The sequence below is a fragment of the Myotis daubentonii genome, chromosome 15 (genome assembly GCF_963259705.1).
Source record: "Myotis daubentonii chromosome 15, mMyoDau2.1, whole genome shotgun sequence".
Taxonomy (NCBI): domain Eukaryota; kingdom Metazoa; phylum Chordata; class Mammalia; order Chiroptera; family Vespertilionidae; genus Myotis; species Myotis daubentonii.
In genome coordinates this window covers 6,092,288-6,119,137 of record NC_081854.1, presented here as the reverse complement: position 1 = coordinate 6,119,137, position 26,850 = coordinate 6,092,288, and the positions used below count along the sequence as shown (strand labels likewise).

The following is a 26,850-nucleotide window of genomic DNA, read 5'->3' as shown; positions in this document are numbered from 1 at the left end:
GGACCCAGCGGTCCGCAGGCCGAGGCTCTATCCACTGAGCAAAACTGGCTAGGGCAGGAGATGGCATTTCTTAACCCCTCCTGCAGCGGAGTTCCGTTTTTTTTCCTCCTGAAGTTGGATGGGAAAACCCTAGATCACACCCTTGGATTCTTATTAGGCAAGTTACCAGGAACGCCAGGAGTGGCACCCGAGATTAGCCAATGAGCGGTCAGAAAAGGCGTTTCCTAGGCGGCTTAGGCGCAGAGGCGGGACTTCCGGCGTCTTCCTCACTGTGGCCTATTTTCTCCGGAGAATCAGGCTCCAGGTTGCTGAGTCCGGGTGGAGCTATCCCAACGGAGAAGGCCCGGATCGTCACAGCACAAACAAGGATTTTAAACTCCGCTTCGATACCCTGGGGACCTGCGCCAGGGCCGGGGCAGGAACCGCCCTTCCCGCAGCGGCTGCTGCTCCCGCCCCGATCCGCCCACAGACGGCCATGGCGGCGCCGGCGCTGAGGCTCGGGGCTGAGGTGAGTGCGTGTCCCCCGAGCCCCCACCGCGTCCTCACACCGAACAGGACAGCCCGGGTGCGGGCGCCTGTGCCGTCCTGCAGCTCAGTCCCGCGTGGGGGACCGTGAGGAAGGTGGAGGGGAGAGAGGAGTGTGGTGGCTTCTGAGGACACAGCAAGTGCAGGGCAGAGAGGACGGGGGTGACTGGCATCTGCAGGTCCCTGAGGATGTGGCTGTGAGTATTGACGGAAAGATCAGAGGCTGCAGGGAGGACGGCACAGACTCATTCGGGGCTTTCCCGGCTGTGGGTCCATCAGGGGCCTGGGGTGGTCCTGGATCCGGCTGGACTCCAAGCTCTCTACACGCCATATGCCAAGTTCATGGGTGAGTCCAGCGAGATCCAGTGGCATTGGAGCAGGAAGGGGGCAGAGCTGAGGGAGTGAACCTGGGGTCTGAACATGGGAAGGGATGAACATTACCCAGTGGTGTGCACATCTGGAGGAAGTGGAGCTGATGGTCCCGAGACCTGGTGTGGGGACTTAAGGCGAAGCATAAACCCACGCTTGGCTTTGTCTTGGAGGCAGGATCTAGGAGACTGCAGTGGTGTTGCCTGGCAGGAAAGCTGGGGCCCTGCAGGCATTTCCCAGACCTTAAATGCCATTGCTGTCTCTCCTCCTGTCTCCCAATTCTTCGCACCCCACCGAGCTGTTCTTGCTGAGGGCAGTAATAGTGATTAATGGGACTTGACCGGAGATCAGCCAGCCTTAGAATTAGGCCCTGGAGGAGGTTGAGGCGGGGAGGAAGGTGTGTAAGGAGTAGGAGTTCAGCTTCTCAGAAAAGAAAGCTCTGATTTCAATTCTCTTGATTCTGACAGGTTGGCCTGACCTTTGAGGACATTGCCCTGTACTTCTCCAGGGAGGAATGGAGCCTCCTTGATGAGGGTCAGAGACAGCTGTACCTGAATGTGATGCTGGACAACTTTGAACTTCTGTCCTCCCTGGGTAAGACCCTCACTCTCACCAGTGACCTGGACTTGGCTTTGCCATTTTCCAGGCCCCATCCCCCAGGGTGTGCTCTGTCCTCCCATGTAGACTTTGGTACTGCTTGATTTTTTCCAGTTTCCTGGGTAGTTGCTGTCCTGGGGAGGGTTGGTCTGTTTCTGCTGCTCCCTTCTATTCCTGAAGTCCCAATACTCCCCGCTGCACTAAATTCACAGGAAAGGACTTTTGGTTGGTAGTGTTGCAGGAAGCCTAAGGTATTGCACCTTGATCAGTGAGGAAAGCATTTTCTATATTCCTACTGGTCATTTGTAGGTATTTTTTGAAGAATTGTCTCTACTTCCTTATCCTGTTTATTAACTGTAGTTTTTGGTTAAAGAGTCTTTTGATTACCTTGTATATTTTATATATTAATTGCTTATCACACACAGGAACACCTATTTTTGCATGTGCCTAATTGTGCTTTGCAGATATTGCCCAACCCCCCTTCTCTTTTTTGCAAATTCCATGTTATTGGAAAACCTGCATTCAGCAGGTCTAGTGCCACCATTTTTCTAACATGCTCAAATGCTTGTTGCCAGTGTTTAGCAATCAAGTGTATTTTAAGTTATATAGAGTTGTGTGTGTTTTTGAGACAGTTACTGTGTTGTTACTAACCTGTAGTCTAGTGTTAACATATCTTTATTATTCACTGGGAACTCCAACTATTTGTGTGAATTTCTGTCTATATTGCAATATTTGCTTTATTGTGCTGATCTGTACTCAATCCACATTATCTCCAAGTGATTCCTTAATCGGATTTGGGAGTATTTTCTCCCATCCTCTAGATTGCCTTTATTTCTTTTTTTTTAAGTTTTTAAAAAGTATTTTATTTTTCTACTTTTTAAAGTGTAATTTATATACAATAAAATCCACACATCTGAAGTGTTTAACAAGTTTTGACAGTTGTTTACACCTTTGTAACCACTACCAAAAATAAGAGATATAAAATACTACATCATCCTAGAAAGTCCCCATTTTCATTTTTTTTACATTTTTTTAAAATTAAATCTTTATTGTTCAGATTATTACAGTTGTTCCTTTTTTCCACCCCCATAGCTCCATTCCACCCGGTTCCCACCCCACCCTCTGCCCTTACCCCTGCCACCCACTGTTCTCATCCATAGGTGTACAATTTTTGTCCATTCTCTTCCCACACCTCTTTCCCCCATGAGAATAGTCAGTCCACTCCCTTTCTATGCCCCTGATTCTATTATATTCACCAGTTTATACTGTTCATCAGATTATTTATTCACTTGATTTTTAGATTCACTTGATAGATGTGTATTTGTTGTTCATAATTTGTATCTTTATCTTCTTCTTCTTCCTCTTCTTAAAAGATACCTTTCAGCATTTCATATAATACTGGTTTGGTGGTGATGAACTCCTGTAGCTTTTTCTTATCTCTGAAGCTCTTTATCTGACCTTCAATTCTGAATGATAGCTTTGCTGGATAAAGTAATCTTGGTTGTAGGTTCTTGGCATTCATCACTTTGAATATTTCTTGCCACTCCCTTCTGGCCTGCATAGTTTCTGTTGAGAAATCGGCTGACAGTTGTATGGGTATTCCCTTGTAGGTAACTGATTGTTTTTTCTTGCTGCTTTTAAGATTCTCTCTCTGTCTTTTGGCATTTTAATGATGATGTGTCTTGGTGTGGTCCTTTTTGGATTCCTTTTGTTTGGGGTTCTCTGCGCTTCCTGAACTTGTAAGACTATTTCTTTCACCCGGTAGGGGAAGTTTTCTGTCATTATTTCTTCAAATAGGTTTTCAATATCTTGCTCTCTCTCTTCTTCTGGCACCCCTATACTTCGGATGTTGGTACGCTCGAAGTTGTCCCAGAGGCTCCTTACACTATCTTCATATTTTTGGATTCTTTTTAATTTTTGTTTTTCTGGTTGGGTGATTTTTGCTTCTTCGTATTTCAAATCTTTGACTTGATTCTTGCGATCATCTAGTCTGCTGTTGGAACTCTACATAATATCCTTTATTTCATTCAGTGTATGCTTAATTGCTAGTTGGTCCTTTTTCATAATCTCGAGGGTCTCACTAGATTTCTTGAGGGTCTCACTAAATTTGTCAGTGGTTTCTAGAAAATTCTGGAAAGACCTTAAGATTGAACTCTATATCCAGTCGTTTGCTTTCCTCCATTTCTGTCATTTGTGACCTGTTTCTTTGTCTCCACATTTTTTATGCTTCCCTGTGTTGATAGAGTGGTTTTCTGTGCTGGGTGTCCTATAGGGCCCAGTGGCTCAGCCTCCCCAATTACCTGAGGTGGACACTCTTGGTGCACCCCTTTGTGGGCTTTGTGCACAGTCTTGTTCTAGTTAAGTCTTGATTGTTGTAGGTATCACTGGGACAAATTGACCTCCAGGTCAATTGGCAGTCAGAATCAGCTGTGTCTGCAGTGGGAGAACTTCTGTGCTGGAGACACCCTTCTGGGGCAAGACTTGCTTCAGTGGGGCTTTGGTGCTCACTGAGTCTGCCCCCTGAGTGTGTCCTTTATGGATCCAAGGAGCTGTAAACTGGATGGTCCCACTCTGACCACTGGGTACACTGGCTCTTAGATCTCTAAGGATGTGCTAATTTAGCCTCTGCCTGAAGCTACCCAGCAGGAGCTATGGAGAGATTCCTCTTCTTTGTTTGGGGATTGGAGGTGCCCAGATGAGGCCCAGCTGTGAAGCACTGCAAGCTGCTGTGGGGCCTTGGACCTTCTTTTGGAAGTTCTGGGTCTCTCTGATTCAGGTGCAGTTTTTTAGGTAATTTTCAGATTGCAAAGGGCCAGGCCTTTCATATGCAAAAGCCTCTGTGCACAGCTTGGGTGGGGCGGGGTCTCAGGGGTTCAACAGGGCTGAGCAAGTAGCTATGGCTGCTCCCCAGTCCTACCCTAAGAGGCCCCCCATCTCATTGTCCTGGTAATCACTGAAAGCACCTCTGAGAGAAAGCCGCCCTCAAGTTCTGACAGATGCCAGACAGTCCAGTTTCTCCCCACATGAGTCTGGTTCCCCAGAGACTCACCCAGAACTGGAGTTCAGAGCAGTCGGGAGCTTGAGACTCTCTCCCGATTGAAAACGACAACTGCGTCCTCAGCTGCCAGCCTTCTCCATGTGCACTGCTGAGTCCTCAGCTGCCAGCCCTTTTCAAGTGCGCTGTGTCCTCAGCTGCCAGCCCTTTCCACGTGCGCCACGTCCTCAGCTGCCAGCCCTTTCCACGTGCGCTGCGTCCTCAGCTGCCAGCCCTTTCCAGGTGCTCGAGCCTCCTCTGAGTCTCAGTGTGCTTTTCTCTTTCTTTCTAGTTGTAGAATTTCCACTCAGCCAGCCTTCCTGTGTTTTGGATGATGTCCGTTTTGTCTTTTAGTTGTATTTTTGAAGTGGTTGTGTGAGGCAGCAATTTCCGCTGTTTACCTATGCTGCAATCTTGGTTTCTCTAGATTGCCTTTATTTCATTTTGTTTATTGCTGTTGTGCTGTGAAGCTTTTTTTTTTTTTTTTTTTTTTTTAATTTGTTTCAATCTGGACTGTTTATTTTTTCTGTTTTGCCTGGTGGTTGGTGTCACATTCAGAAAATCCTGTCCAAAACTTACCTCCAAAATGTATTCTGTAGGTTGTCCTGAGGAGTTTTAAGTTTTAGTGCTGACATTTAATTCTGTCATGCAGGTTGAGTTAAATTTTATCAGTGGTGTCAAGTTTTGTTGTTTTACATATGAATATCCATTTGTTATCATCACAATTCATTGAAGAAACTATCTTTCCTTTCTTTTATGTCTTTCAGCTTTGACAAAGATTACTGGAAGCTATGTGCTTGGATTTATTTCTGTGTTATCTGTTCTTTTTTTTTTTTTTCTTTTTTTTTTTCAGAGAGGAAGGGAGAAGGAGAGAGAGATAGAAACATCAGTGATGAGAGAGAATAATTGATCGGCTGCCTTCTGCACACCGATCAAGCCTGAAACCCAGGCATGTGCCCTTGGCCGGAATTGAGCCTGGGACCCTTCAGTCTGCACGTAGGCTGATGCTCTATCCACTGAGCCAAGCCGGCTATCTGTTCTATTCTATTAATCTATGTGTCTGTGTTTTTCCAGTAACACACTGTTTCTTTACTTTTTCTTCGAAATAAATTGAAATCAGGAAGTGTGATGCTACCAGCTTTTTTCTTCTTAAAATTGCTTTTGCTATTCGAGGTCTTTGGTTTTATACATTTCAACATTCTCTTTTGTTTGTAAAATACCATTGGAGTTATCATCAGGATTGCATTTAATCTGTAAATTGCTTTGCATATTGTAGAAATCTTCATGATACTTGATTTTCTTTTCTTTTTTCCATATATTTTTATTGATTTTAGAGAGGAATGAAGAGGGAGAGAGAGATAGAAACATTAATGATAAGAGATAATCATTGATCAATTGCCTCCTGCACGCCCCCCACTGGGGATCGAGCCTGAAACCCAGGCATGTGCCTTTGACTGGAATCGAGCCCAGAACCCTTCAGTCCTCAGCTCATGCTCTATCCATTGACCTAAACCAGCTAGAGCAGGATACTTCATTTTCAAATCCATGAACACAGGATGTCTTTCCACTTATTTGGGTTTTCTTCTGTTTCTTCTGTCAATGTCGTATAGTGTTCAATGTACAGACATTTCACCATTTTGGTTGAATTTATTCCTGATTATCTCATTATTTTCAGTGCTATTGTAAATTTGAATATCTTCATTTCTCTATCGAAGATTTTATTGTTAGTGTGTAGAAGTGGAACTAATGTTTGCATGTTGATTTTTGCATTCTGAAACTTTTCTGAATTTAATTATTTTTTTAATTCTCACTGGAATAGTGAAAATATTTTACCATTGATTTTTTTTTTGAGAGAGAGAGAGTGAAAGGAAGAGGAGGTGGGGCGGGGGTGGGAGGGAGGAACATTGATGTGACAGAGACACGTCGATTAGTTGCCTCCCACAGGTGCCCTTATTGGGAGCAGGGATCCAACCTGCAATCCAGGTACCTGCCCTTGACTGGAAATGGAACCTACTGCTCTTCAGTGGGCAGGCCAGCACTCTCACCACTGAGCCACAGTGGCCAGGGCTATTTATTTATTCTTTAATATGTTTATATATTTATTTAATTTTTTTTTATATATATTTTATTGATTTTTTACAGAGAGGAAGGGAGAGGGATAGAGAGTTAGAAACATGATGAGAGAGAAACATCGATCAGCTGCCTCCTGCACATCTCCTATTGGGGATGTGCCCGCAACCCAGGTACATGCCCTTGACCGGAATCGAACCCGGGACCCTTCAGTCCGCAGGCCGACGCTCTATCCACTGAGCCAAACCGGTTTCGGCTATTTAATTTATTTTTAAAATATATTTTAATTGATTTCAGAGTGGAAGGAAGGGAGAGAGAGAGAGAGAAACATCAATTTAGAGAGAAAATAATTGATTGGCTGCCTCCTGCACACCTCTGGTGACCAAGCCCACAACTTGTGCATATGCCCTGACGAGAAATCCAACAGTGACCTCCTAGTTTATGAGTTGATGCTCAATCACCAAGCCATACTGGCTGGGCTTTATTTATTTATTTATTTATTTCCCAGTTGTTGTTTTTTATTTCAAGAAAAACAATTTTAAATATGATGTTACATGCAATAAACACAAATTATTCAAGAAAAATGACCTTACATACAGTAATATTACATGCAATAAACATATTTCAAGAATAAAAGAATGTTAAGTATAGTAATATTACCCAAACTGTACTAACATAGTATGATATCACAAATGTAGGAAATATTAAAAATCTGAAAATAACAGGATTTCTTCTATTATATTCTTGTATATTTTTCCCTCCTCTGGTTCTATTTTTGTTCATCAATTTAGGTGTTCATTATATTCCACAAATGAGTGAGAGCATATGATATTTATCTTTCTCCAACTGGGTTATTTTGCTAGGCATGATGCTTTTAAAGTCTATTTGGTCGGCTATAAGTATTGCTACTCCAGATTTTTTTTTTCTTTTCCATTTGCATGAAAAAATTTTTTCTATCCCTTCACTTCCATCCTGTGTGTGTCTTTTGTTTTGAGGTGGGTCTTTTGTAGACAGCATCTAGTTGGGTCATGTTTTTGTATCCGTTCAGCTACCCTACACCTTTTGATTGGAGCATTTATTCCATTCACATTTAGGGTTATTATTAAAAGGTACTTTACAGCCATTTTAATTCTGTATGACTAGGTTTCTCTCTCTGTTTCTTCTTCTCAGCAATTCCTTTAGCATCTCTTGTAATGCTGGCTTGGTGGTGATGAACTCCTTGAGGCTTTTTTTTGTCTGGGAAGCTCTTTATTTGACCGTCTATTTTGAATGATAGCCTTGCTAGATATAGTAATCTTGGTCTCAGATCCTTGCTTTCCATTACCTGAGTACTTCATGCCATTCCCTTTTGACCTGTAGAGTTTTTTTGTTTTTGTTTTTTTAAAAAAATATATTTTATTGATTTTTTACAGAGAGGAAGGGAGAGAGATAGAGTTAGAAACATCGATGAGAGAGAAACATCCATCAGCTGCCTCCTGCACATCTCCTACTGGGGATATGCCCGCAACCCAGGTACATGTCCTCGACCGGAATCGAACCTGGGACCTTTCAGTCCGCAGGCCGACGCTCTATCCACTGAGCCAAACCGGTTTTGGCTGACCTGTAGAGTTTTTGATGAGAAATCAGGTGTCAGCCTTTGTAGGTAATTTTCTTTTCTCTTGCTGCCTTTAAGATTCTCTCTTTGTCTTTAATTTTTGGCATTTTAATTATGATGTGTCTGGGTGTGCGTTTGTTTTGGTCTTCTTCAAACACCTTCTCTATTCCTTTCTCCCTTTCTGCCTCTTCTGGCACACCTACTATTCTAATATTTTTACGTTTCACATTGTCCCACAGCTCCCTTAAGCTGTCCTCCTGTTTTTTAGTTGTTTTTCTTTTCGGTTCTCAATGGGTTCTTTATTTGTGTTATGTCATTCTTTATCTCAGACTGTTCTTTTTTCATAGTTACTATATCTTTTTTTCATACTGTTGAGCATTTTTAACCTCATTACTCTGAATTCTGTTTCAGATAAATTTCTTATCTCTGCTTCATTTATCTCTTCTTCTGAAGAATTCTCTAGTTCTTTCATTTGTGGGTTGTTTTTTTGTTTCCTCATGTTGGTTGTCTGTTTGGGTTTGTGACTATGTTTTAGGTAGATCCTCTATACCTCTCAATCTCTAGTGCAGGACAGTGTTAAAGGCTGTTTCTGATTAATTGGATCAGGCAAAGACTCAAAGCCTCCAGAGATGCCTCTGCCTTCAAACTGATAGGATCCCGACTTGAATTGCCCCAGGCAATCGTCCTTCAGGTGTGGTGAGAGTTTTTTTCAACAGGGTGGGGCAGTTGCTTCTGCCTGGAGGCTGTTACTTTTTTTTTTTTTAAATATTTTTATTGATTTCAGGAAAGAAGGGAGAGAGAGAGAGAGAGAAAGAAACATCCATGATGAGAGAGAATCATGGCTTGGCTGCCTTCTACACGCCTCCTACTGGGGATCAAGCCCACAACCCTGGCATGTGCCCTTGACTGGAAATTGAACCGGGACCCTTCGGTCCTCAGGCCAACGCTCTATTCACTGAGCCAAACTGGCTAGGGCTAACTGTTACTGTCTTCCCGCCAGGCAAGGCAAATGTCTGTGTGGGAAAGATGTCATCCGCTGAGTGAGGGAGTGACTCAGTCCAGGGAACTTTGGGTGTATGCCTTCTGAGCTCTATCCTCTGAGTCCTCAGGCCTGGCTTTTGCTCTTACAGCTCCAGGCCACTGCACATACCCTCCGCCAGAGCACTAGGTGGGTGGCTCCACAGAGAATTTTTGTGTGTTGGCCCTTTAAGAGGATGCCTGAGTTTTCAGCTGTCACTTCCTAGTAGACACCACCCCACTGCTTTTCACAGCTAGCTGTAATGTGGGTACCCTCCTCAGTTTTGGTGCTCTCTGCTGGGGAGCCCAGTTTAGGGATTAGATCCCAGAGTTCTCAGTGGCATCCCCCCACAGCTGAGGTATCTCTCTGGGACTTCAGTTGCAGTCTGTGGGTGCCCAGCCAGCATTTTTGCGTCTCAACCCCTCCTGCAGTCTCTATGTGTTCTCCACCTTTGGTCCTTGGGTATCAGGGTTCTCTCCTGCGAGTTTTCCATTGATTATTCAGAAAGCCTTTCCGTATTTCAGTTGTAATTCCAGCTTGTTCCTGGGTGCATGTCCGTGCAGCATCCTCCTTCTCTGCCGCCATTTTAATCTCTGGGCTTTATTTATTGATTTCAGACATAGGAAGGGAGACAGAGAGAAAGAGGAAAACATTGATCTGCTGTTCTACCCTTCTATTCATTCACTGGCTGTCCCCCTGCATGTGCCCTGATGGGGGATTGAATCCGCAACCTTGATGCATTGGGAACATATTCTCACCAACTGAGTCACCTTGCCAAGGCTCTATATTTGCTTATTAACTTCAGAATTTTATAGTAGGATCTTGATAATTTTCTCTATGTAAGGTCATATCATCTGCCAACATCTCTTATGATGTATTGTGGTTCATAGTGTCAGATGTGATGTAATTGGCTATCCTGAAACTCCTATTTATTTATTATTGATTTCTGATAGAGCGGAATAGAGATAGGGAGACAGAAAGACAGAGAGAGAGAGAGAGAGAGAGAGAGAGAGAGAGAGAGAGAGAGAGAGAGAGAAACATCAGTGTGAGGAGATATATCAGTTGGCTACCTTCCTCACATACCCAAACTAGAAATGGAACCCATATCCTGATATGTGCCCAGACCGGGAATTGAACCCCTGACCCTTCTGTACACAAGACAATACTACAACCAACTAAGTGACACCGTCCAGGGCTTCCTGTGTGTGTGTGTGTGTGTGTGTGTGTGTGTGTGTGTTTTAAAGTATATTTTTATTGACTTAAGAGAGGAAGGGAGAAGGCGAGTGAGTTAGAAACATCAATGATGAGAGAGGGGCATGCCCCCTACTGGGGATTGAACCCGTACCCGGGCATGTGCCCTTGACTGGAATAGGACCTGGGACTGTTCATTCTGCAGGCTGACGCTCTATCCACCACACCCAACTGGCTAGGGCCTTTTCTGTGGTTTTTAAAAACAAAATTTCCAGTATTTTTCAAAGAATAGGCCACTAGGGTCAATTATAGCATAAACACAGTAGCTGATAGATTCAACTCTGACCTTGTTTTTGACCATAAGTATCTTTAAATATGTTGGTTCACCCAGTCTTTCCAGTCATCCTTTCTGTTTAGTTCTTCTTTATTTGTGTTCTGTATTACTGTTTGTACGGTACTCATTGTACTATTATTCTCGTTTCCTGTGGGGATTTTGTTCATGGATAGCTGTCTACTTACACTGGGATAGGGAATGATTCTCATATCTCTGATTCTGTCATCTTGTTGATGTCACTCACATAGGTCTTTTTGCTGTGGTCTATTTTGTGCTTTGTTGTTCTACCACAGTGTTGACCATCCTTTTCAGTGTTTCTTTTAAGATTCCTATTGTCTTTATCCCATGTAATGGCTCAATTGGTATTTAAGGGCAAGAATCATTTATGCATCACAGAAGAAACGTGACTTTAAAAAATATATATATATATATTTTATTGATTTTTTACAGAGAGGAAGGGAGAGAGATAGAGAGTGAGAAACATCGATCAGCTGCCTCCTGCACATCTCCTACTGGGGATGTGCCCACAACCCAGGTACATGCCCTTGACCGGAATCGAACCTGGGACCTTTCAGTCCGCAGGCCGTCGCTCTATCCACTGAGCCAAACCGGTTTCGGCGAAACGTGACTTTAAGAATGTCAGGTTGGACCCAGAGGCATGTTTTTCCTTGATGAAGGGCTATTAGAAAGGGTTCGATGGCAGAGCTTATTAAGGTCATAACTAGGGACCCATTTTGTTCAACAGTATTTTGTTGCAATTGCCCATTCCTCACCCCAACCTACTTGTTCTTGCATATCGTTGACACTTTGCCAACTACTCAGTTCTAATAGTGATCATTTCTACTTGGATTCCCAGCCTATGGATAACCTTAACCTCTCTACACTGCACTGCTACCTTTTTCACAGGTCTCTCTTAACTGCAAACCAACGTTGGTCCATGCCTGCAGGGCTTCAGAGTGCACACATATTATTATATTCTCCTTGAGCATCATGTGCTCTGATAAAATTGACTTTTATGGGTTTGAGCACATTCAAATTATTCTACACAAACTCAGGTCCCCAGCATGAAAAGTCGATGAGTAGAGCCTTCCTCTCTTATTTGTATCCCATCCTGTGCTTCTGTTTCTCCCTTGGTGAGATTTTCACCATTGACTGACTTTTGGGGCCAAGTAATGTATACCAGCCATTTCCTCAGCGTCTAACTCACTTTTCTTAAAAATCATTCTATGGAATCATGCCTCGTCATGACAGATAAACAGTTATAGTGAAGATACTATTTTTTTTCTACGGTCAACATGTACCTCACCAGCGTTTCCTTTTGTTCAGGTTGCTGCTGTGGAGCAGAGAATGTGGAGGCACTGACTGAACAGAACATTTCTGTAAGAGTGTCACAGGCAAGGAATCCCAAGTTAGCCTTGTCTTCCTTGAAGAGCCACCCCTGTGAGAGTTGTGGACTAGTCTTGAGGAACATTTTCCACTTGATTGAGCTGCAGGAAACTCAGCAGATCCATGTACTATTGAGGTGTGGGGCATGTGCAAAACGATTTTTTTTCAGTGCAACATTTCACCAGCACCAGGAGAAGCACTTTAGAGAGAAGCCTTTTATTAGAGGTGTGGACAGGATCTCACTTGCAAAGAGCTGCAGTTTCAACATGTCCCAGAAGCATTTAACCTGTGTGCAAGTTGGGCAAGGCATCCTTACTGGGTCAGGACATCTCCTCCCAAAGGCTACTCAGACCAGGGACAGGCCAAATGAAATCTCAACATGTGAGGTGACCCTCCAAAGTACTAAAAATTATTACATTAGGAAAGAATATAAGAAAGCCATTGGCTGCAACCGCGTGTTTGTTCAGGATAAGAATGTTCAGACTGGAAGAGTGGGTTTTGTGTGCCGTGAATGTGGAAAATATTTTAGCAGAATTTCTAGTTTTTGTTATCATCAGAGATTTCACATTAGGGAAAGGCCTTATGAGTGCAGTGAATGTGGGAAATCTTTTACCAGTAGCACTGGACTCCATTATCATCAGAGATTTCACACTGGAGAAAAGCCTTATAAGTGCCGTGAATGTGGGAAATCTTTTACCAGTAGCACTGGACTCCGTTATCATCAGATATTTCACACAGGAGAAAGGCCTTATAAGTGCAGTGAATGTGGGAAATCTTTTAGCAGGATATATTACCTTCGTTGTCATCAGAGAATTCACACTGGAGAAAGGCCTTATAAGTGCAGTGAATGTGAAAAATCTTTTACCAGTAGCAATGGTCTCCGTTATCATCAGAGATTTCATACAGGAGAAAGGCCTTTTGAGTGCAATAAATGTAAGAAGTTTTTTATCGGGGTGACTGGCCTTCATTATCATCGGAGAGTTCATAATGGAGAAAGGCCTTATAAGTGCAGTGAATGTGGGAAAACTTTTATGAGTAGCACTGGCCTCCGTTATCATCATTTATTTCACACAGGAGAAAGGCCGTATGAGTGCAATGAATGTGGGAAATCTTTTACCAGGATCTACTACCTCCGTTATCATCAGAGAGTTCACACTGGAGAAAGGCCTTATGAGTGTCATGAATGTGGTAAATCTTTTACCAGTAGCAATGGCCTCCGTTACCATCAGAGATTTCACACAGGAGAAAGGCCTTATGAATGCAGTAAATGTGGAAAAGTTTTTACTGGGATCACTGGTCTTCATCATCATCAGAGAGTTCACACTGGAGAAAGGCCTTATGAATGCAGTGAATGTGGTAAAGCTTTTACCAGTGGCACTGGCCTCCGTTATCATCGGAGATTTCACACAGGAGAAAAGCCTTATGAGTGCAGTGAATGTGGGAAATCTTTTACCAGTAGCACTGGCCTTCGTTATCATCTGAGATTTCACACAGGAGAAAGGCCTTATGAGTGCAGTGAATGTGGGAAGTCTTTTTCCAGGATCTATACCCTTCGTTGTCATCAGAGAATTCACAGCGGGGAAAAGCCTTACCAGTGCAGTGAATGTGGAAAATCTTTTGCCAGTAGAAATGGCCTCCGTTATCATCAGAAAGCTCACAGTAGAGAACAGCTTTATGAGCCCAGTTAATATGGGAAATCTTTTACCCGGATCCATGGCTTTTGTGATCATCAGAGTTCAACTGGAGAAAGGCCTTATGAGTGCAGTGAATGTGTGAAATCATTTAGCCAAAATTCTAATCTTTCTCTGCACCAAAGAGTTCAATGAAAGGGAGGTCTTAGATTTGTAGGAAATGTACAGATTTTTAGTTCAGTCTTAACAATTTTGTGTGAAACTCTGTGAAGCCTTATTTTTCTCATACATTCAGCCATCAACCGTAGGGAGATTCACTATGAATTTTGCTCATGTGAAAAAACATGAGTCCAGGTTGCATTTTATAATTTAGCCAGATATGTCTTGCCAGATCAATGTCACTGCATATTTCTGTTGCTGAAAATATTTCATAGGTATCCAGAGATTGCATGAGTCATCATCTTAGTGTATTTGGGGAGGTAACTTTGATTTGAGACAATTAGGAGCTGCCTGAGCTTACGTGGTCTCATTCTTTTTTTTTTTTTTTAATCCTCACCCGAGACTATTTTGCCATTGATTTTTTTTAAGAGAGAGATTGGAAGGGAAGGGTAAGAGACAGAACCATTCATGTGAGAGAGACACATCAATTGGTTGCCTCCTGCACGCAGTTCTACTAGGGAGGGGGGATCAAACCTTCAACCGAGGTACGTGCCCTTGACCATAATTGAACCTGGCACCCTTCGGCCAAAGGTGTACGCTCTATCCACGGAGCCAAACCGGCCTGGGCTTTTTAAAAAAATTTATTTAAATGTTTTTATTGATTTTAGAGAGGAAGGAAGAGGTTTAGAGAGAGAGAAACAACAATAAGACAGGAACATCATCAATTGGCTGCTTCCTGCACACCCCCATTGGGGATTGAGTGCGCAACCCTGCATGTCTATTACTGGGAATCAAACGGGGGACTTCTTAGTTCCTAGGAAGACACTTAACTGCTGAGCCATACCATCTGGGGAGTTCCTTTCACTCTGAACCTGACTCAGTGTTGTCCCCAAAGAACATCACCTGAGTTCAGCTAGCAAATACTGCCTTTCCCAATAATGTGCTTTTTCCCTTTAACAGTGATGAACTTTTTGAGTGTCCAAGTCACCCATGAAAGAACTGCCAGACTTATGTTCATTTGGTTAGTAAAATATTGAAGGCCACGCCCAGCCAGTGTGGATCAGTGATTGAACATCAACCTGTGAACCAGGAGGTCAGGGTTCGATTCCCATCAGGGCACATGCCTGGGTTGCTGACTCCATCCCCATTGTGCGGTGTGCAGAAGGCAGCCAATCAGTGATTCTCTCTCATCGATGTTTCTATCTCCTTTCCTCTTTGAAATCAATATATTAAAATATATTTTTATTGATTTCAGAGAGGAAGGGAGGGACAGAAATATCAGTGATGAGAGAAAATCGCCGATTGGCTGCCTCCTGCACGCCCCCCTACTGGGGATTGAGCCTGCAACTCAGGCATGTGCCCTTGACTGGAATCGAACCTGGGACCCTTCAGTCTGCAGGCTGACGCTCTATCCACTGAACCAAGTTGGCTAGTACTCAATAAAAATATTTTTAAAAAAATATTGAAGGCCTTTTTTTCTAAGTCTTCTTTAATCTCAGTGTTCTCTTTATTCTGTCAGCTAGTTTATAAGCATATTTGGGCTCTACAAGCATACGAGGTGAACAACTTTTATGGGAGTTTCTAACTTTCCCTATGAACAATATGGTGCAGAAATTAGCTTAGCAATTTTTGTCCAATTTGCATTGCTGCTCACATTTTCCTAGGAGAGACTGTGGACTCTCCAGTCCTCATGTGAAGCCTGGATTCTGTGAGTCTAGACAGCCAAAGATCACTCCAAAGAGGGGATAGCTGTGACAACTTCAAGTCCGCCTGGAAGCAGCATTAATTTTTTCTTGTTTTTTCAGAGGCTGCCAATACTTTTGATGGGAATTTCTTGCCCAGGTCTTGTAAATGGTTTTTTTGCCCTCATATCTACAATTCTGTGGGTGATGGTCACTGGTTGGAGGACCATAGGGGTTAGGGGAGCCACGATTGCTGCAGAACCACTGGTCTACACTGTGTCGGAAAAGAGTGCTGTCAGCTAGATGGAATGTGCCTCTTGTAAACGGGCATCCAGAAATGTTCCGAGGAAAAGACTGCAGGGTGGCATGTACACAGATCTGAGGGTCTCCACGCATGTTTGTCTTCTGTGGATGCAGTCATTGTCATTGAATATAATCAGACGTTTCTGTGTGTTTCTGTAGCTTCTCAGACATTCATGTCAGTGCCATTGGTACCCTGACAGAAAAAGAAAGATAGTACACGTGTATATATAGTCCCAGGGATATGGTTTAGTGTTCCAGCCAGTATTTGTGTTGGTTTGGGTCAAAGTCCTTTATGTTGGCTATATTTGCTATTACTTAGGCAAGACTCTTTAACAGGGCATGAGAACATAGAATGAATATCAAGTTGGCAAACCTGTTTTTTTTGTTGTTGTTTTTTTTCTTTCCAAAAAATGTTGGACGTACAATTAAAAAAAAATCTTGCACCAATTTGAAGAAGGTTTAATTAGTAAATGCAATGTCAGGTGTAATATTTGATGAGTCTTCACATGCATGCAACTGAAACCAGCACCATAGTCACAATACCAACCATATCTGTCTCTGAATTTACTTCATGTTCTTTATCAATCTCTCTGCCCTTCACAGCTTTCCAAGTAACCATAGATTTATACTCCATTTTAATAGATATCTTTGCAGTTTCTAAGTTTCATATGATGGGAATCAGCATTTTTTCAGCTTTTATTTATGTTGCATAATTGTTTGGAGATTTATTAATGATATATTAGCTTTTTTTGGAGTGAAAAGTTTTTTTATCTTTGACATTATTATTATTATTATTATTATTATTGAAATGGAAATTTAATGCAGGGAAGTTGTTACATGGATAACAGGTGGAATGCCAAGCACAGACAGTGAAGATGTCTGCAGGAGAAAGTCACTAGTACAACACTTGGAGTCACATTGAGGAAATGACGTTGGTACCCAACACTAGGGGTCACAGGGAGGACATGGTGTTACCACAGCCCAGGAGCTGAGGCCACTTGTCAGAAAGGGAATCGCAGCAGTACTGTTGGGTAGGAGCCAAGGAGACAAGCAATCTCCTGAAGTCATGAGCAAAGTGAAGGAATGCCCCTGCTCCCTCTTTTCCTTTTTTTTTTTTAATTTTTAATTTGCTATATTAATTCGTTTATTAAATATGGTTACTTCTAATTTTTGACTATTTGTAATAAAGCTGCTACAAACATTTCTGAGAAAGGAATGGAGAGGGAGAGAGAAACATGGATGAGAAAGAGAAACATCCATTGGCTGCTTCCTGCATGCCTCCTACTGTGGTTTCAGCCTACATGTGCCTTGACTGGGAATCGAACCCGTTACCTCCTGGTGCGTGGGTCGACACACAAACACAGCCACACCGACTCACCTGCAGTGGACACTTTTTTTTAAAAAATATATTTTATTGATTTTTTACAGAGAGGAAGGGAGAGAGATAGAGAGTTAGAAACATCGATGAGAGAGAAACATCGATCAGCTGCCTCCTGCACATCTCCCACTGGGGATGTGCCCGCAACCCAGGTACATGCCCTTGATCGGAATCGAACCTGGGACCTCTCAGTCTGCAGGCCGACGCTCCACCCACTGAGCCAAACCGGTTTCGGCTGCAGTGGACACTTTTTATAATCACACTTTCAGAAGTCCAGTCTCTTGATAATGTAATAAGCTGTTGCTTTATAGAACCCTCCCTTTTTTCCTGGTCTCCTGTCATGGGGATTCTTGCATTGGAACAGGTCTCTCAGGAGGACCAGGTGGCATCAGGGTGGGCAGGGTATTTTGGGAGTCCCAAAGCCACTGCAGAAGGAAATAGGGGGCAGTGATCAGACTCCCCATGCCCAAATTTGAATCCCAAATTCCCCAATATCATTGGGACAAACAAGCACATGTCCTCTGCGGGCCTCAGTTTTCTCCTCTTATACCCATAAGGTCTGTGACCTCCTCCTGAGCCATTAGAGGCGGTCAGCTGCGAAGGTGCCCATTCACAGTATGACATCTGCCTGCAGCCAGCTGGGCTCTGGCAACTTCAGCCTCTTCCTGCTAAGACATTTCAGGCTGGGCGCCACTCGCTCCTCCAGTGCTGACGAGCACCGGTACGTTGCGGTGTGTTTGAGACAGAAATGGAGCTCGAGACACCCTGCTGGCCCACCAGCAGAGAGGCAGGTGCCTCACCAGCACTCGCTGCATTTTAGTTTACTGACTTTGACATGAAGGTGATGATAGCACTTATCTTGGCCTTTAAGAGTCCAATTTATCATTTTTCTTAAAGTCTTTACTGGTTTGGTTACATGTCTAAGGATTCTTGGCCCAACACAAGGTCACAAATATCTCCAGTGTTTGTTTTCTGCAAAATTGTGTGTGTGTGTGTGTGTGTGTGTGTGTGTGTGTGTGTGTGTGTGTGTAACTATAGGTATGACTATTTTTTTTAGAGCAGTTTTAGATTTACAGCAACGCTGAGTGCAAAGTATTTAGAGATCCCCAGGCCACCAATCAATGTTTCTGTCTCTCCCTCTCCATTCCTCTCTCAGAAATGTTTGTAGCAGCTTTATGATAAATAATCAAATATTAGGAATAAAAGTGACAAAGTGAGTACTTGTCGATACCAGGATTCCGGGGTTAGCTTTTGGAGCATTTTCTCTCTTGATTCTCACAACAGCCTTGTAAGTGGAAACTAATACCGAGTTGCTGGAAAATCCAAGGATTAGAGAAATGAAGTAGGTTCTCCAAAGTTGATTCCACAGACGAGTGTCAGAAATAGAGGCTGGATTCCAACCCGGGATTCTGGCTCCAGAACCTGGGACAAGTTCTACCATGGGGGCAGGTACACTGTTAGGACTAGGGAGGCTCAACGAAAGCTGCTGGTGTCATTGTTGCAGTTAGGATTATTCTCCTAAAATGTCAGAGCACCTCAGTCTTTCAATGGACAGCATCATCTCTCAGCTCCAGTGGTTTCTCCAGCAGAACCTTCTTTCAGAGTGAGCGGCAGCTTGCCTCTCCTTTGATCCCAGCTCAGAGTTTGACCCACGGGAAACCTCCGTAATTTGAGTTGTGTCTGCTCTTTCACCCTCTTTGGGTGTCAGGCTCTAATCCCATCCACTGTGATGAATTTCATGCCTTAGTTCAACTCTTCAAGTGATGCTTGTAGCTGGCACTGACACCTTACAGGCAAGGGGACACCTGGACGTGAATTCTGGGACATAATATTCGAAAGTGATAAGGAGACCTACAGGACCCTGGTCTCATTGGCAAGTGCTCACCTCTTTTCTCAAGCTAAGGACCCACTGCCCATGTGATTCTGTCCTCTACTTCTGCACTTCTCTATGAGACAGTGGTGCTCACCATGTTTTCCCTGCATGTCGGACCTTGTTCTGGACCCACGTCCTTCCCAGTCTTCCATGTCCGCATAGGATAATTTTTTTCACGTGCTTATAGACAGTCATTTGTTTTCTGTACTGTGTATTCAAGTCTGTCCTCGTTTTCTGAATGGGTTGTTTGTTTCCTTAAATTATTTCTGAAGTTATTTATATATTCTGTATAGAACTCCTGTATCAGATTATGACTTGCAAATATATTCTCTTCACCTGTGGCTGAGTTTTATTTTTATTTTTTTGGTTTATAATGTCTTTTGATGTGGAAAATTTAATACAAGTCTAATTTATCATTTTACTTAAATTCTTTCCTGGTTTGGTTACAAGTCTCAGAATTCTTTGCCTAACCCAGGGTTACAAGAAATGTCTCTAATGATTGTATTCTGCTAAATTGTGTGTGTGTGTAACTATAGATTTGACTGTATTTTAGAGCAATTTTAGATTTACTGCAACATTGAGTGCAAAGTATTTAGAAATCCCCTAAGCCTCCTATTTGTCCCTTTCATGCAAAACTCCCCCATGTCGCCGAGCCGGGTGTAGCTCAGGGGTAGAGTGTTGACCTAGGAACCAGGAGGTCACCAGTTCGATTCCTGGTCAGGGCATATGCCCAGGTTGCGGGCTTGATCCCCAGTGGGGGGTGTGCAGGAGGCAGCCAATCAATGATTCTCTCTCACCATTTATGTTTCTAGCTCTCTCTTCCTCTCTGAAATCAATAAAAATATATTAAAAAAAAAACCCTCCCCCATGTCAACCTCCTGCACCAGAATGCTGCATTTGTTACAATGAGTTAACATTCGAGCATTAGCACCCAAAGTGCAGAATTGGATTATTGTGTTCACTATTGGTGTTGTGCATTCTGTGGGTTTTTACAAATGTATAATGACATAGCCACAATTTAGAATCACATAGACTAGTTTGGCTGCTCTAAAAAGCCTCTTGGTTCTGATACATCTGTCCCTTCTCCAGAACTCCTGGCAACCAGTGATTATTATTTTTCAAAATATTTTTATTGATTTTAGAAAGGAAGGGAGAGAGAAACATAGAGTCATTGATCATCTGCCTCCTGCACACCCCACAGTGTGGATCAAGCTCACAACCTGGGCATGTGCCCCAACTGGGAATCAAACTGTGACCTCCAGGTTCATAGGTCAATGCTCATCCACTGAGCCATGGCAGTCATGCATACTGTATTCTTAGTTTTGCCTTTCTAGAATGTCATATAGTTGGAATATTGGCTTTTGATATTGGCTTTTTTCACTTAATGATATGCATTTATGATTTCTCCTTTACATTGCTTGATAGGTCCTTTCTTCTGAGTGCTGAATAATATTCCATTGTCTGTGGCTGCTATAAACATCTGTAATCAGAATTCTGAATGCACTTACATTTTCAACTCATTTTGGTAAATACCAAAGAATGTGGTCGTTGGATTTTATACTTTTTGTTTTGTTTTGTAAGAAACTGCCAAACTGACATATGTAAAACTACGGACATTGCCCTAGAGGGCAAAAGTCTCTGAGGCACAAAATTAAAACAATTTTTGGGCGCTGTCCAGTTTGCTCAGCTCATAGAAACAAAGAGTAGAATGGGGGTTACCAGGGGCTGAGGGTGAGGGAAATGGCAAGATGTTGATCAAAGGATATAAACTTCCCCTTAGTCCTGAGGATTTAATGAACAGCATAGTAATTATAATTAACAATATATTATGTATTTTGAAGTTTTTAAAAGAATAGATATGAAATGCGCCTGCCACCAAAAAATGGTAATTATGTAAGGTGATGGCAGTGTCAGCTAACATTACAGTGGCAATCGCACTGCAATGTATAAATGTATCAAAGCAACACATTGTACACCTTAAACTTACACAATGAAAAAACGAAAATTTTAAAAAAAGATTTAAGAATTTAAAAAATATCTTACACAATGTGTCAATTATATCCAGTCAATAAAAATAAAAGGAATGAGTTGCTACCCTACCCAGTGTGTGCAATGATTAGAGCATCAGCTGAGGCCCTGTGTCATGGGTTCTATTTTCAGTCAAGGGCATGTACTTAGGTTGCGGGTTCGATACCCGGTCCCAGTTGGGGCCTAGGTGGTAAGCAATAAATCAATGTGTTTCTCTCAGGTGGATGTCTTTCTTTACCCTGCCACTTTGTCTGAAAGTCAGACAAAGTAGAAAAAATATCCTCAGGTGAGGATTAAAAAACAAATCTATATCATTAAATATATTTTTATTTATTGGGTGAGGGAAAGAGAAAAACATCACTCAGTTCCCTCCTGCATGTGCCCTGACTAGGAATCCAACTGGTGACCTTTTGGAGAATGGGACAATGCCCAGCCAACTGAACCACACCAGCCAGGGCATTTGTTTGTATGTTTTTTAGTCCTCACCTGAGGATATGGTTTGTTGTTTTTTTAAAAAATATGTCTTATTGATTTTTTACAGAGAAGAAGGGAGAGGGATAGAGAGTTAGAAACATCGACCAGAGAGAAACATCGATCAGCCGCCTCCTGCACACTCCCCACTGGGGATGTGCCCACAACCAAGGTACCTGCCCTTGACCGGAATCGAATCTGGGACCCGTGAGTCCGCAGGCCGATGCTCTATCCACTGAGCCAAACCAGCCAGGGCGAGGATATGGTTTTTAAATTGATTTTTTTAGAGAGAGAAAAATTGATGTGGGGGGAGAACGTTGCATCCCATAGGCACAACTTGGGTGTGTGTCCTAACTGGGAATTGAACCTGTGACCTTTCGGTGTACTGGATGCTGCTGCAACCAACCAAGTCACACCCGCCAGGGCTGAATCTCCGGGTGTTTTTTGGTTTTTCTTTCACAGATCATTTTATTGAATCCTCACAGTTCTTAGATAATTCCATTGGAGGTGGTCCTAGAGCTTTACTCCACTCATATACAGCAGAACCTGATGTCCTATTTCTTTTTGTTTCTATTTCAACCCACAGTAAAATCTTACCCCATTTTTTGGAAAATATATTTTTATTGATTTCAGAGAGGAAGGAATGAGAGAGAGAGAAACATCAGTGATGAGAGAGAATAGTTGATCAGCTGCCTCCTCCATGCCCCCTTCTGAGGATCGAGCCCACAACCTGGACATGTGCCCTTGACTGGAATCAAACCTGGGACCTTTCCATCTTCAGGCCAACTCTCTATCCACTGAGCCAAACCAGCTAGGGCAAATCTCACCTTTAATTGAATTTTTGTAGCCCTAGTTACGTTGACAAAGATAAAAATTTTATATTGAATTGGATAATTCTAGTCTTCAAATATGTAGAGTTTAGAAATTCAATTTCCATTCAAATAACACTCTTCTGCTTTTATTTTTTAATGATTACCACAATATCCCCCATTAATTACCCTTTACTTAAAGGTTCCCATATGCCTTTTGAAAAATTTAATTATAAATCTTGTTGAAAGTATTACATATGACCCTTTCCCCTAATTACTCTTCCCCCCACCCCAAGCCTTCACCACCCTATAGTTTGTGTCAATGGGTTATGCATATATGCATATGAGTTCATTGGTTGATTCCTGCCCCCCCCCCCCCCCGCCACCTGCCCGCCCCTCTCCAGCCTCCCCTGCTTGCCCCCTGAGGTTTGACAGTCTGTTCAGTGTTTCCAAGTCTCTGGTTCTATTTTTATCAGTTTATGTTCATTAGATTCCACATAAGAGTGAGATCATGTGATTCTTATCTTTCTGTGACTGGCTTATTTTGCTTAGCATGATGCTCTCTAGGTCCATCCATGCTGTTGCAAATGATCAGCGTTCTTTTTTTCTTTCTTTCTTTCTTTTTTTTTTTTTTTTTTACAGCTGCATAGTATTCCATTGTATAGATGTACCACAGCTTTTTAAACCATTAATCTGCTGATGGGCTCTTAGGCTTTTTCCAAATCTGAGGTATTGTAATTGTGCTACTATGAACATAGGGGTGCACATGTCCTTTCTGATGGGTGTTTCTGAATTCTTGGGATATGTTCCTAGAAGTGGAATCACTGGGTCAAATGGTAGTTCCATTTTTGATTTTTTGAGGAAATTCCAAACTGTTTTGCACAGAGGCTGCATTAGTTTGCATTCCCTCCAGCAATGTACCAGGGTTCCCTTTTCTCCACATCCCTGCCAACACTTGTCATTCGTTGATTTGTTGATGATAGCCATTCCCATAGGTGTGAGGTGGGACCTCATTGTTCTTTTTTTTTTTTTTTTTTTTTTGGTGGATCTAGGATTATGTTTATAGATTTTAAAATTCCATTAAGTTTTTTTTTTAATTAAATCTTTATTGTTCAGATTATTACATTTGTTCCTTTTTTTTTCCCCCCATAACTCCCCTCCTCCCAGTTCCCGCCCCACCCTCCGCCCTCACTCCCCACCCACTGTCCTCATCCATAGGTGCACGATTTTTGTCCAGTCTCTTCCCACATCTCCCACACCCCTTTCCCCCCCAAGAATAGTCAGTCCATTCCCTTTCTATGTCCCTGATTCTATTATAATCAACAGTTCATTCTGTTCATCAGATTATTTATTCACTTGATTCTTAGATTCACTTGTTGATAGATGCATATTTGTTGTTCATAATTTGTATCTTTACCTTTTTCTTCCTCTTCCTCTTCTTAAAGGATACCTTTCAGCATTTCATATAATCCTGGTTTGGTGGTGATGAACTCCTTTAGCTTTTCCTTATCTGTGAAGCTCTTTATCTGACCTTCAATTCTGAATGATAGCTTTGCTGGATAAAGTAATCTTGGTTGTAGGTTCTTGGTATTCATCACTTTGAATATTTCTTGCCACTCCCTTCTGGCCTGCAAAGTTTCTGTTGAGAAATCAGCTGACAGTCGTATGGGTATTCCCTTGTAGGTAACTGAGTTTCTTTCTCTTGCTGTTTTTAAGATTCTCTCTTTATCTTTTGCTCTTGGCATTTTAATTATGATGTGTCTTGGTGTGGTCCTCTTTGGATTCCTTTTGTTTGGGGTTCTCCGCGCTTCTTGGACCTGTAAGTCCATTTCTTTCACCAGGTGGGGGAAGTTTTCTGTCATTATTTCTTCAAATAGGTTTTCAATATCTTGCTCTCTCTCATCTTCTGGCACCCCTATAATTCTGATGTTGGTACGCTTGAAGCTGTCCCAGAGGCTCCTTACACTATCCTCGCATTTTTGGATTCTTTTTTCATTTTGCTTTTCCGGTTGGATGTTTTTTGCTTCCTCGCATTTCAAATCATTGACTTGATTCTTGCGCTCCTCTGGTCTGCTGTCGGGCGTCTGTATAATATTCGTTATTTCAGTCCGTGTATGCTTAATTTCTCGTTGGTTCCCCAATATAAGATCGAGGGTCTTATTAGTTTTCGTGTAGATCTCATTAAGTTTATCGGCAGCTTCTAAACAGTTCTTGAGAGACCTTAAAAGTGTGGTTCTGAACTCTATTTCTTCCATTGACAATTTTGTCCTGTTTCTTTGTCTCCGCATTTTGTTATGCTTCCTTGGTGCACCCCCTAATGGTCTTTGTTCGCAGTCTTATAGATAAATCTTGATTGTTGTAGCTAATTCCAGGGAGGGTTTGACCTCCAGGCCAAGTGGCTATGAGAATCAGCTGTGTCAGCAGTGAGAGAACTTCTGTCCTCTAGGGAGGTGCTAATCTAGCCTTTGCCTGAGGCTATCCGGCAAATGGCTCTGTGCAGGGCTTGGGCGGGGCGGGTCGCACAGGATCAACAGGGTGGGCCGGAGAGAGCAGTTATGGCGGCTCTCAGTCCTGTCCCAAGGGGCTCTGCCTCTCTGAGTCCCAGCACCCGCTGCAAAGCTCGGAGAGAAAGCTGCACTCGCTCTGACCGAATCCAGACAGTCCCGCTTCTCCCGTTTGAGTCTGGGTCCTTAAAGACTCACCCGGATCTGGTGCTCAGAGTCTGCGACTCCCTCCCGATTGAAAACAACAACCGCGCCCTCCGCCGCCACCCCGCTCCGCACACTCCGCACCTCAGAATTTGACTTCAGCACTGCGCCTCCTCTGAGTGTCCGTATGCGTTTCTCTTTCCTCCTAGTTGTAGGACTTCCACTCAGCCAGCGTTCCTGTGGTTCTGGGTGATGTCCCTTCCGTTTTTTGGTTTCACTTTTGAAGTAGTTGTTCAAAGCAGCAAACTCCGGCGTTAACCTATGCCGCCATCTTGGTTCTCTCCCTCATTGTTCTTTTAATTTGCACCTCTTGGATGATTTGTGACAGCGTTTTGTCATATGCCTGTTGGCCTTTATGTCCATTTTGGAGAAGTATCTACTTAGATCCTTTGCCCATTTTTTTAATTGGATTGTCTTCCTTTTGTTAAGTTGTATGAATTCCCTGTAGGTTCTGGAACCCGTAGCCGGGGAAGACTGGTGTCCCAGAGTCTGCTGGTGAGGCAGCGGGACTCTGGCTTGGGTGGTTTCACTCTGAGTATCACAATGGGATTCAGGAGCCAGCAGCCGGGGATGCGGGAGTCCCGGAAATCTGTGGTTGATGCAGCGCGACCTTGGTCAGATAGGCATGCACTCAGCAACTCACTGAGGGGCCCAGAAGCTGGGGAGGTGGGAGTTCCGGGGTCTGCAGGTGAAGCAGCACAACTTTGGCCCGACTGGCTGTAGGGTGTCCAAGGCCGGTCTGGTTGGTGGTGAGGCTGGGTGCCTAGTTGCAACAGCTTCCCCTTTAAGATGGCGTGGTTTCTGTGCCAGAGCTCCACAGCCTGGGGAGACTAGTAACTGTCACACACACACACACACACACACACACACACACCACAGGTCTACACACTCCCCTTTCACTCCCTTACTCACATTCCCTCCCTCCTGGTCCTGCTGGCCTTCATGTTTATCTCTGAATCTCCAATTTTATCATTTATGTTTTGTTTTTACATATAGTTTTAACAAATTGTATCACCTATGTAGGTTCTTGTAACGAATACCACAGTAGAAATTAAAAATTTTTAGTTATGCGTGGCCAGTGTGCTCAGTGGTTGAGCGTCAACCTATGACCCAACCAGGAGGTCACAGTTAGATTCTCATATTCTCAGTATGCCTGGGTTGTGGGTGTGATCCCCAGTAGGGGGCGTGCAGGAGGCAGCCAGTCAATGATTCTCATCTTCTGCCTCCTACACGCCCCTTACTGAAGGGGACTCGAACCCGGGACCCTTCAGTCTGCAGGCCGTTCTGTCCACTGAGCCAAGCCAGCTAGGGCTTTCATGTGATTTTAAGGTTATTGAGCTATATATACATAGATCACCTTTCATGATGAATGTCTTTCATTTACTCTAAGTATAATTTGTGAATATTTGTGTAATCCTATCATATTGAGAATGCCTCATATCAGCTCAGCTGACATCTTTAATATGTCTATAAGGGAAAATTATCTTTCACTATGATAATTACAGTGACATTCTCACATTAAGAAAAAAACCAATAACTTTGTCAGAATTCAATTGTTCCACTATTTCAAAAGTTTATCTTAATTGATGTTCAAGTGAAAATTAAACTAGTTTTATTCAAAGTTTATATTATACATGTTCTTTTTTATTTCAAAGATATGTCCTACGTTCTTTTTCCCCCTTTGTTTCTT

The 26,850-nt window shown here is 42.9% G+C and overlaps 1 protein-coding gene and 1 long non-coding RNA gene across 7 annotated transcripts in view; both read left to right on the top strand.

Annotated features, from left to right (window-relative positions):
* Positions 1-26,850, top strand: part of LOC132216067 (zinc finger protein 345-like) — a 108,711-nt gene that overhangs the window by 19,174 nt on the left and 62,687 nt on the right. For all 6 annotated transcript variants that reach the window (XM_059665124.1, XM_059665118.1, XM_059665117.1 and 3 more), the window contains exon 5: positions 298-508. In XM_059665124.1, the coding sequence (XP_059521107.1) occupies positions 298-508 (211 nt within the window). The remainder of the gene's footprint in view (positions 1-297; positions 509-26,850) is intronic.
* On the top strand, positions 17,518-19,485 carry LOC132216172 (uncharacterized). The gene is made up of 2 exons (XR_009448720.1): positions 17,518-18,279; positions 18,310-19,485. It is a non-coding gene; the product is annotated as an uncharacterized LOC132216172 (long non-coding RNA).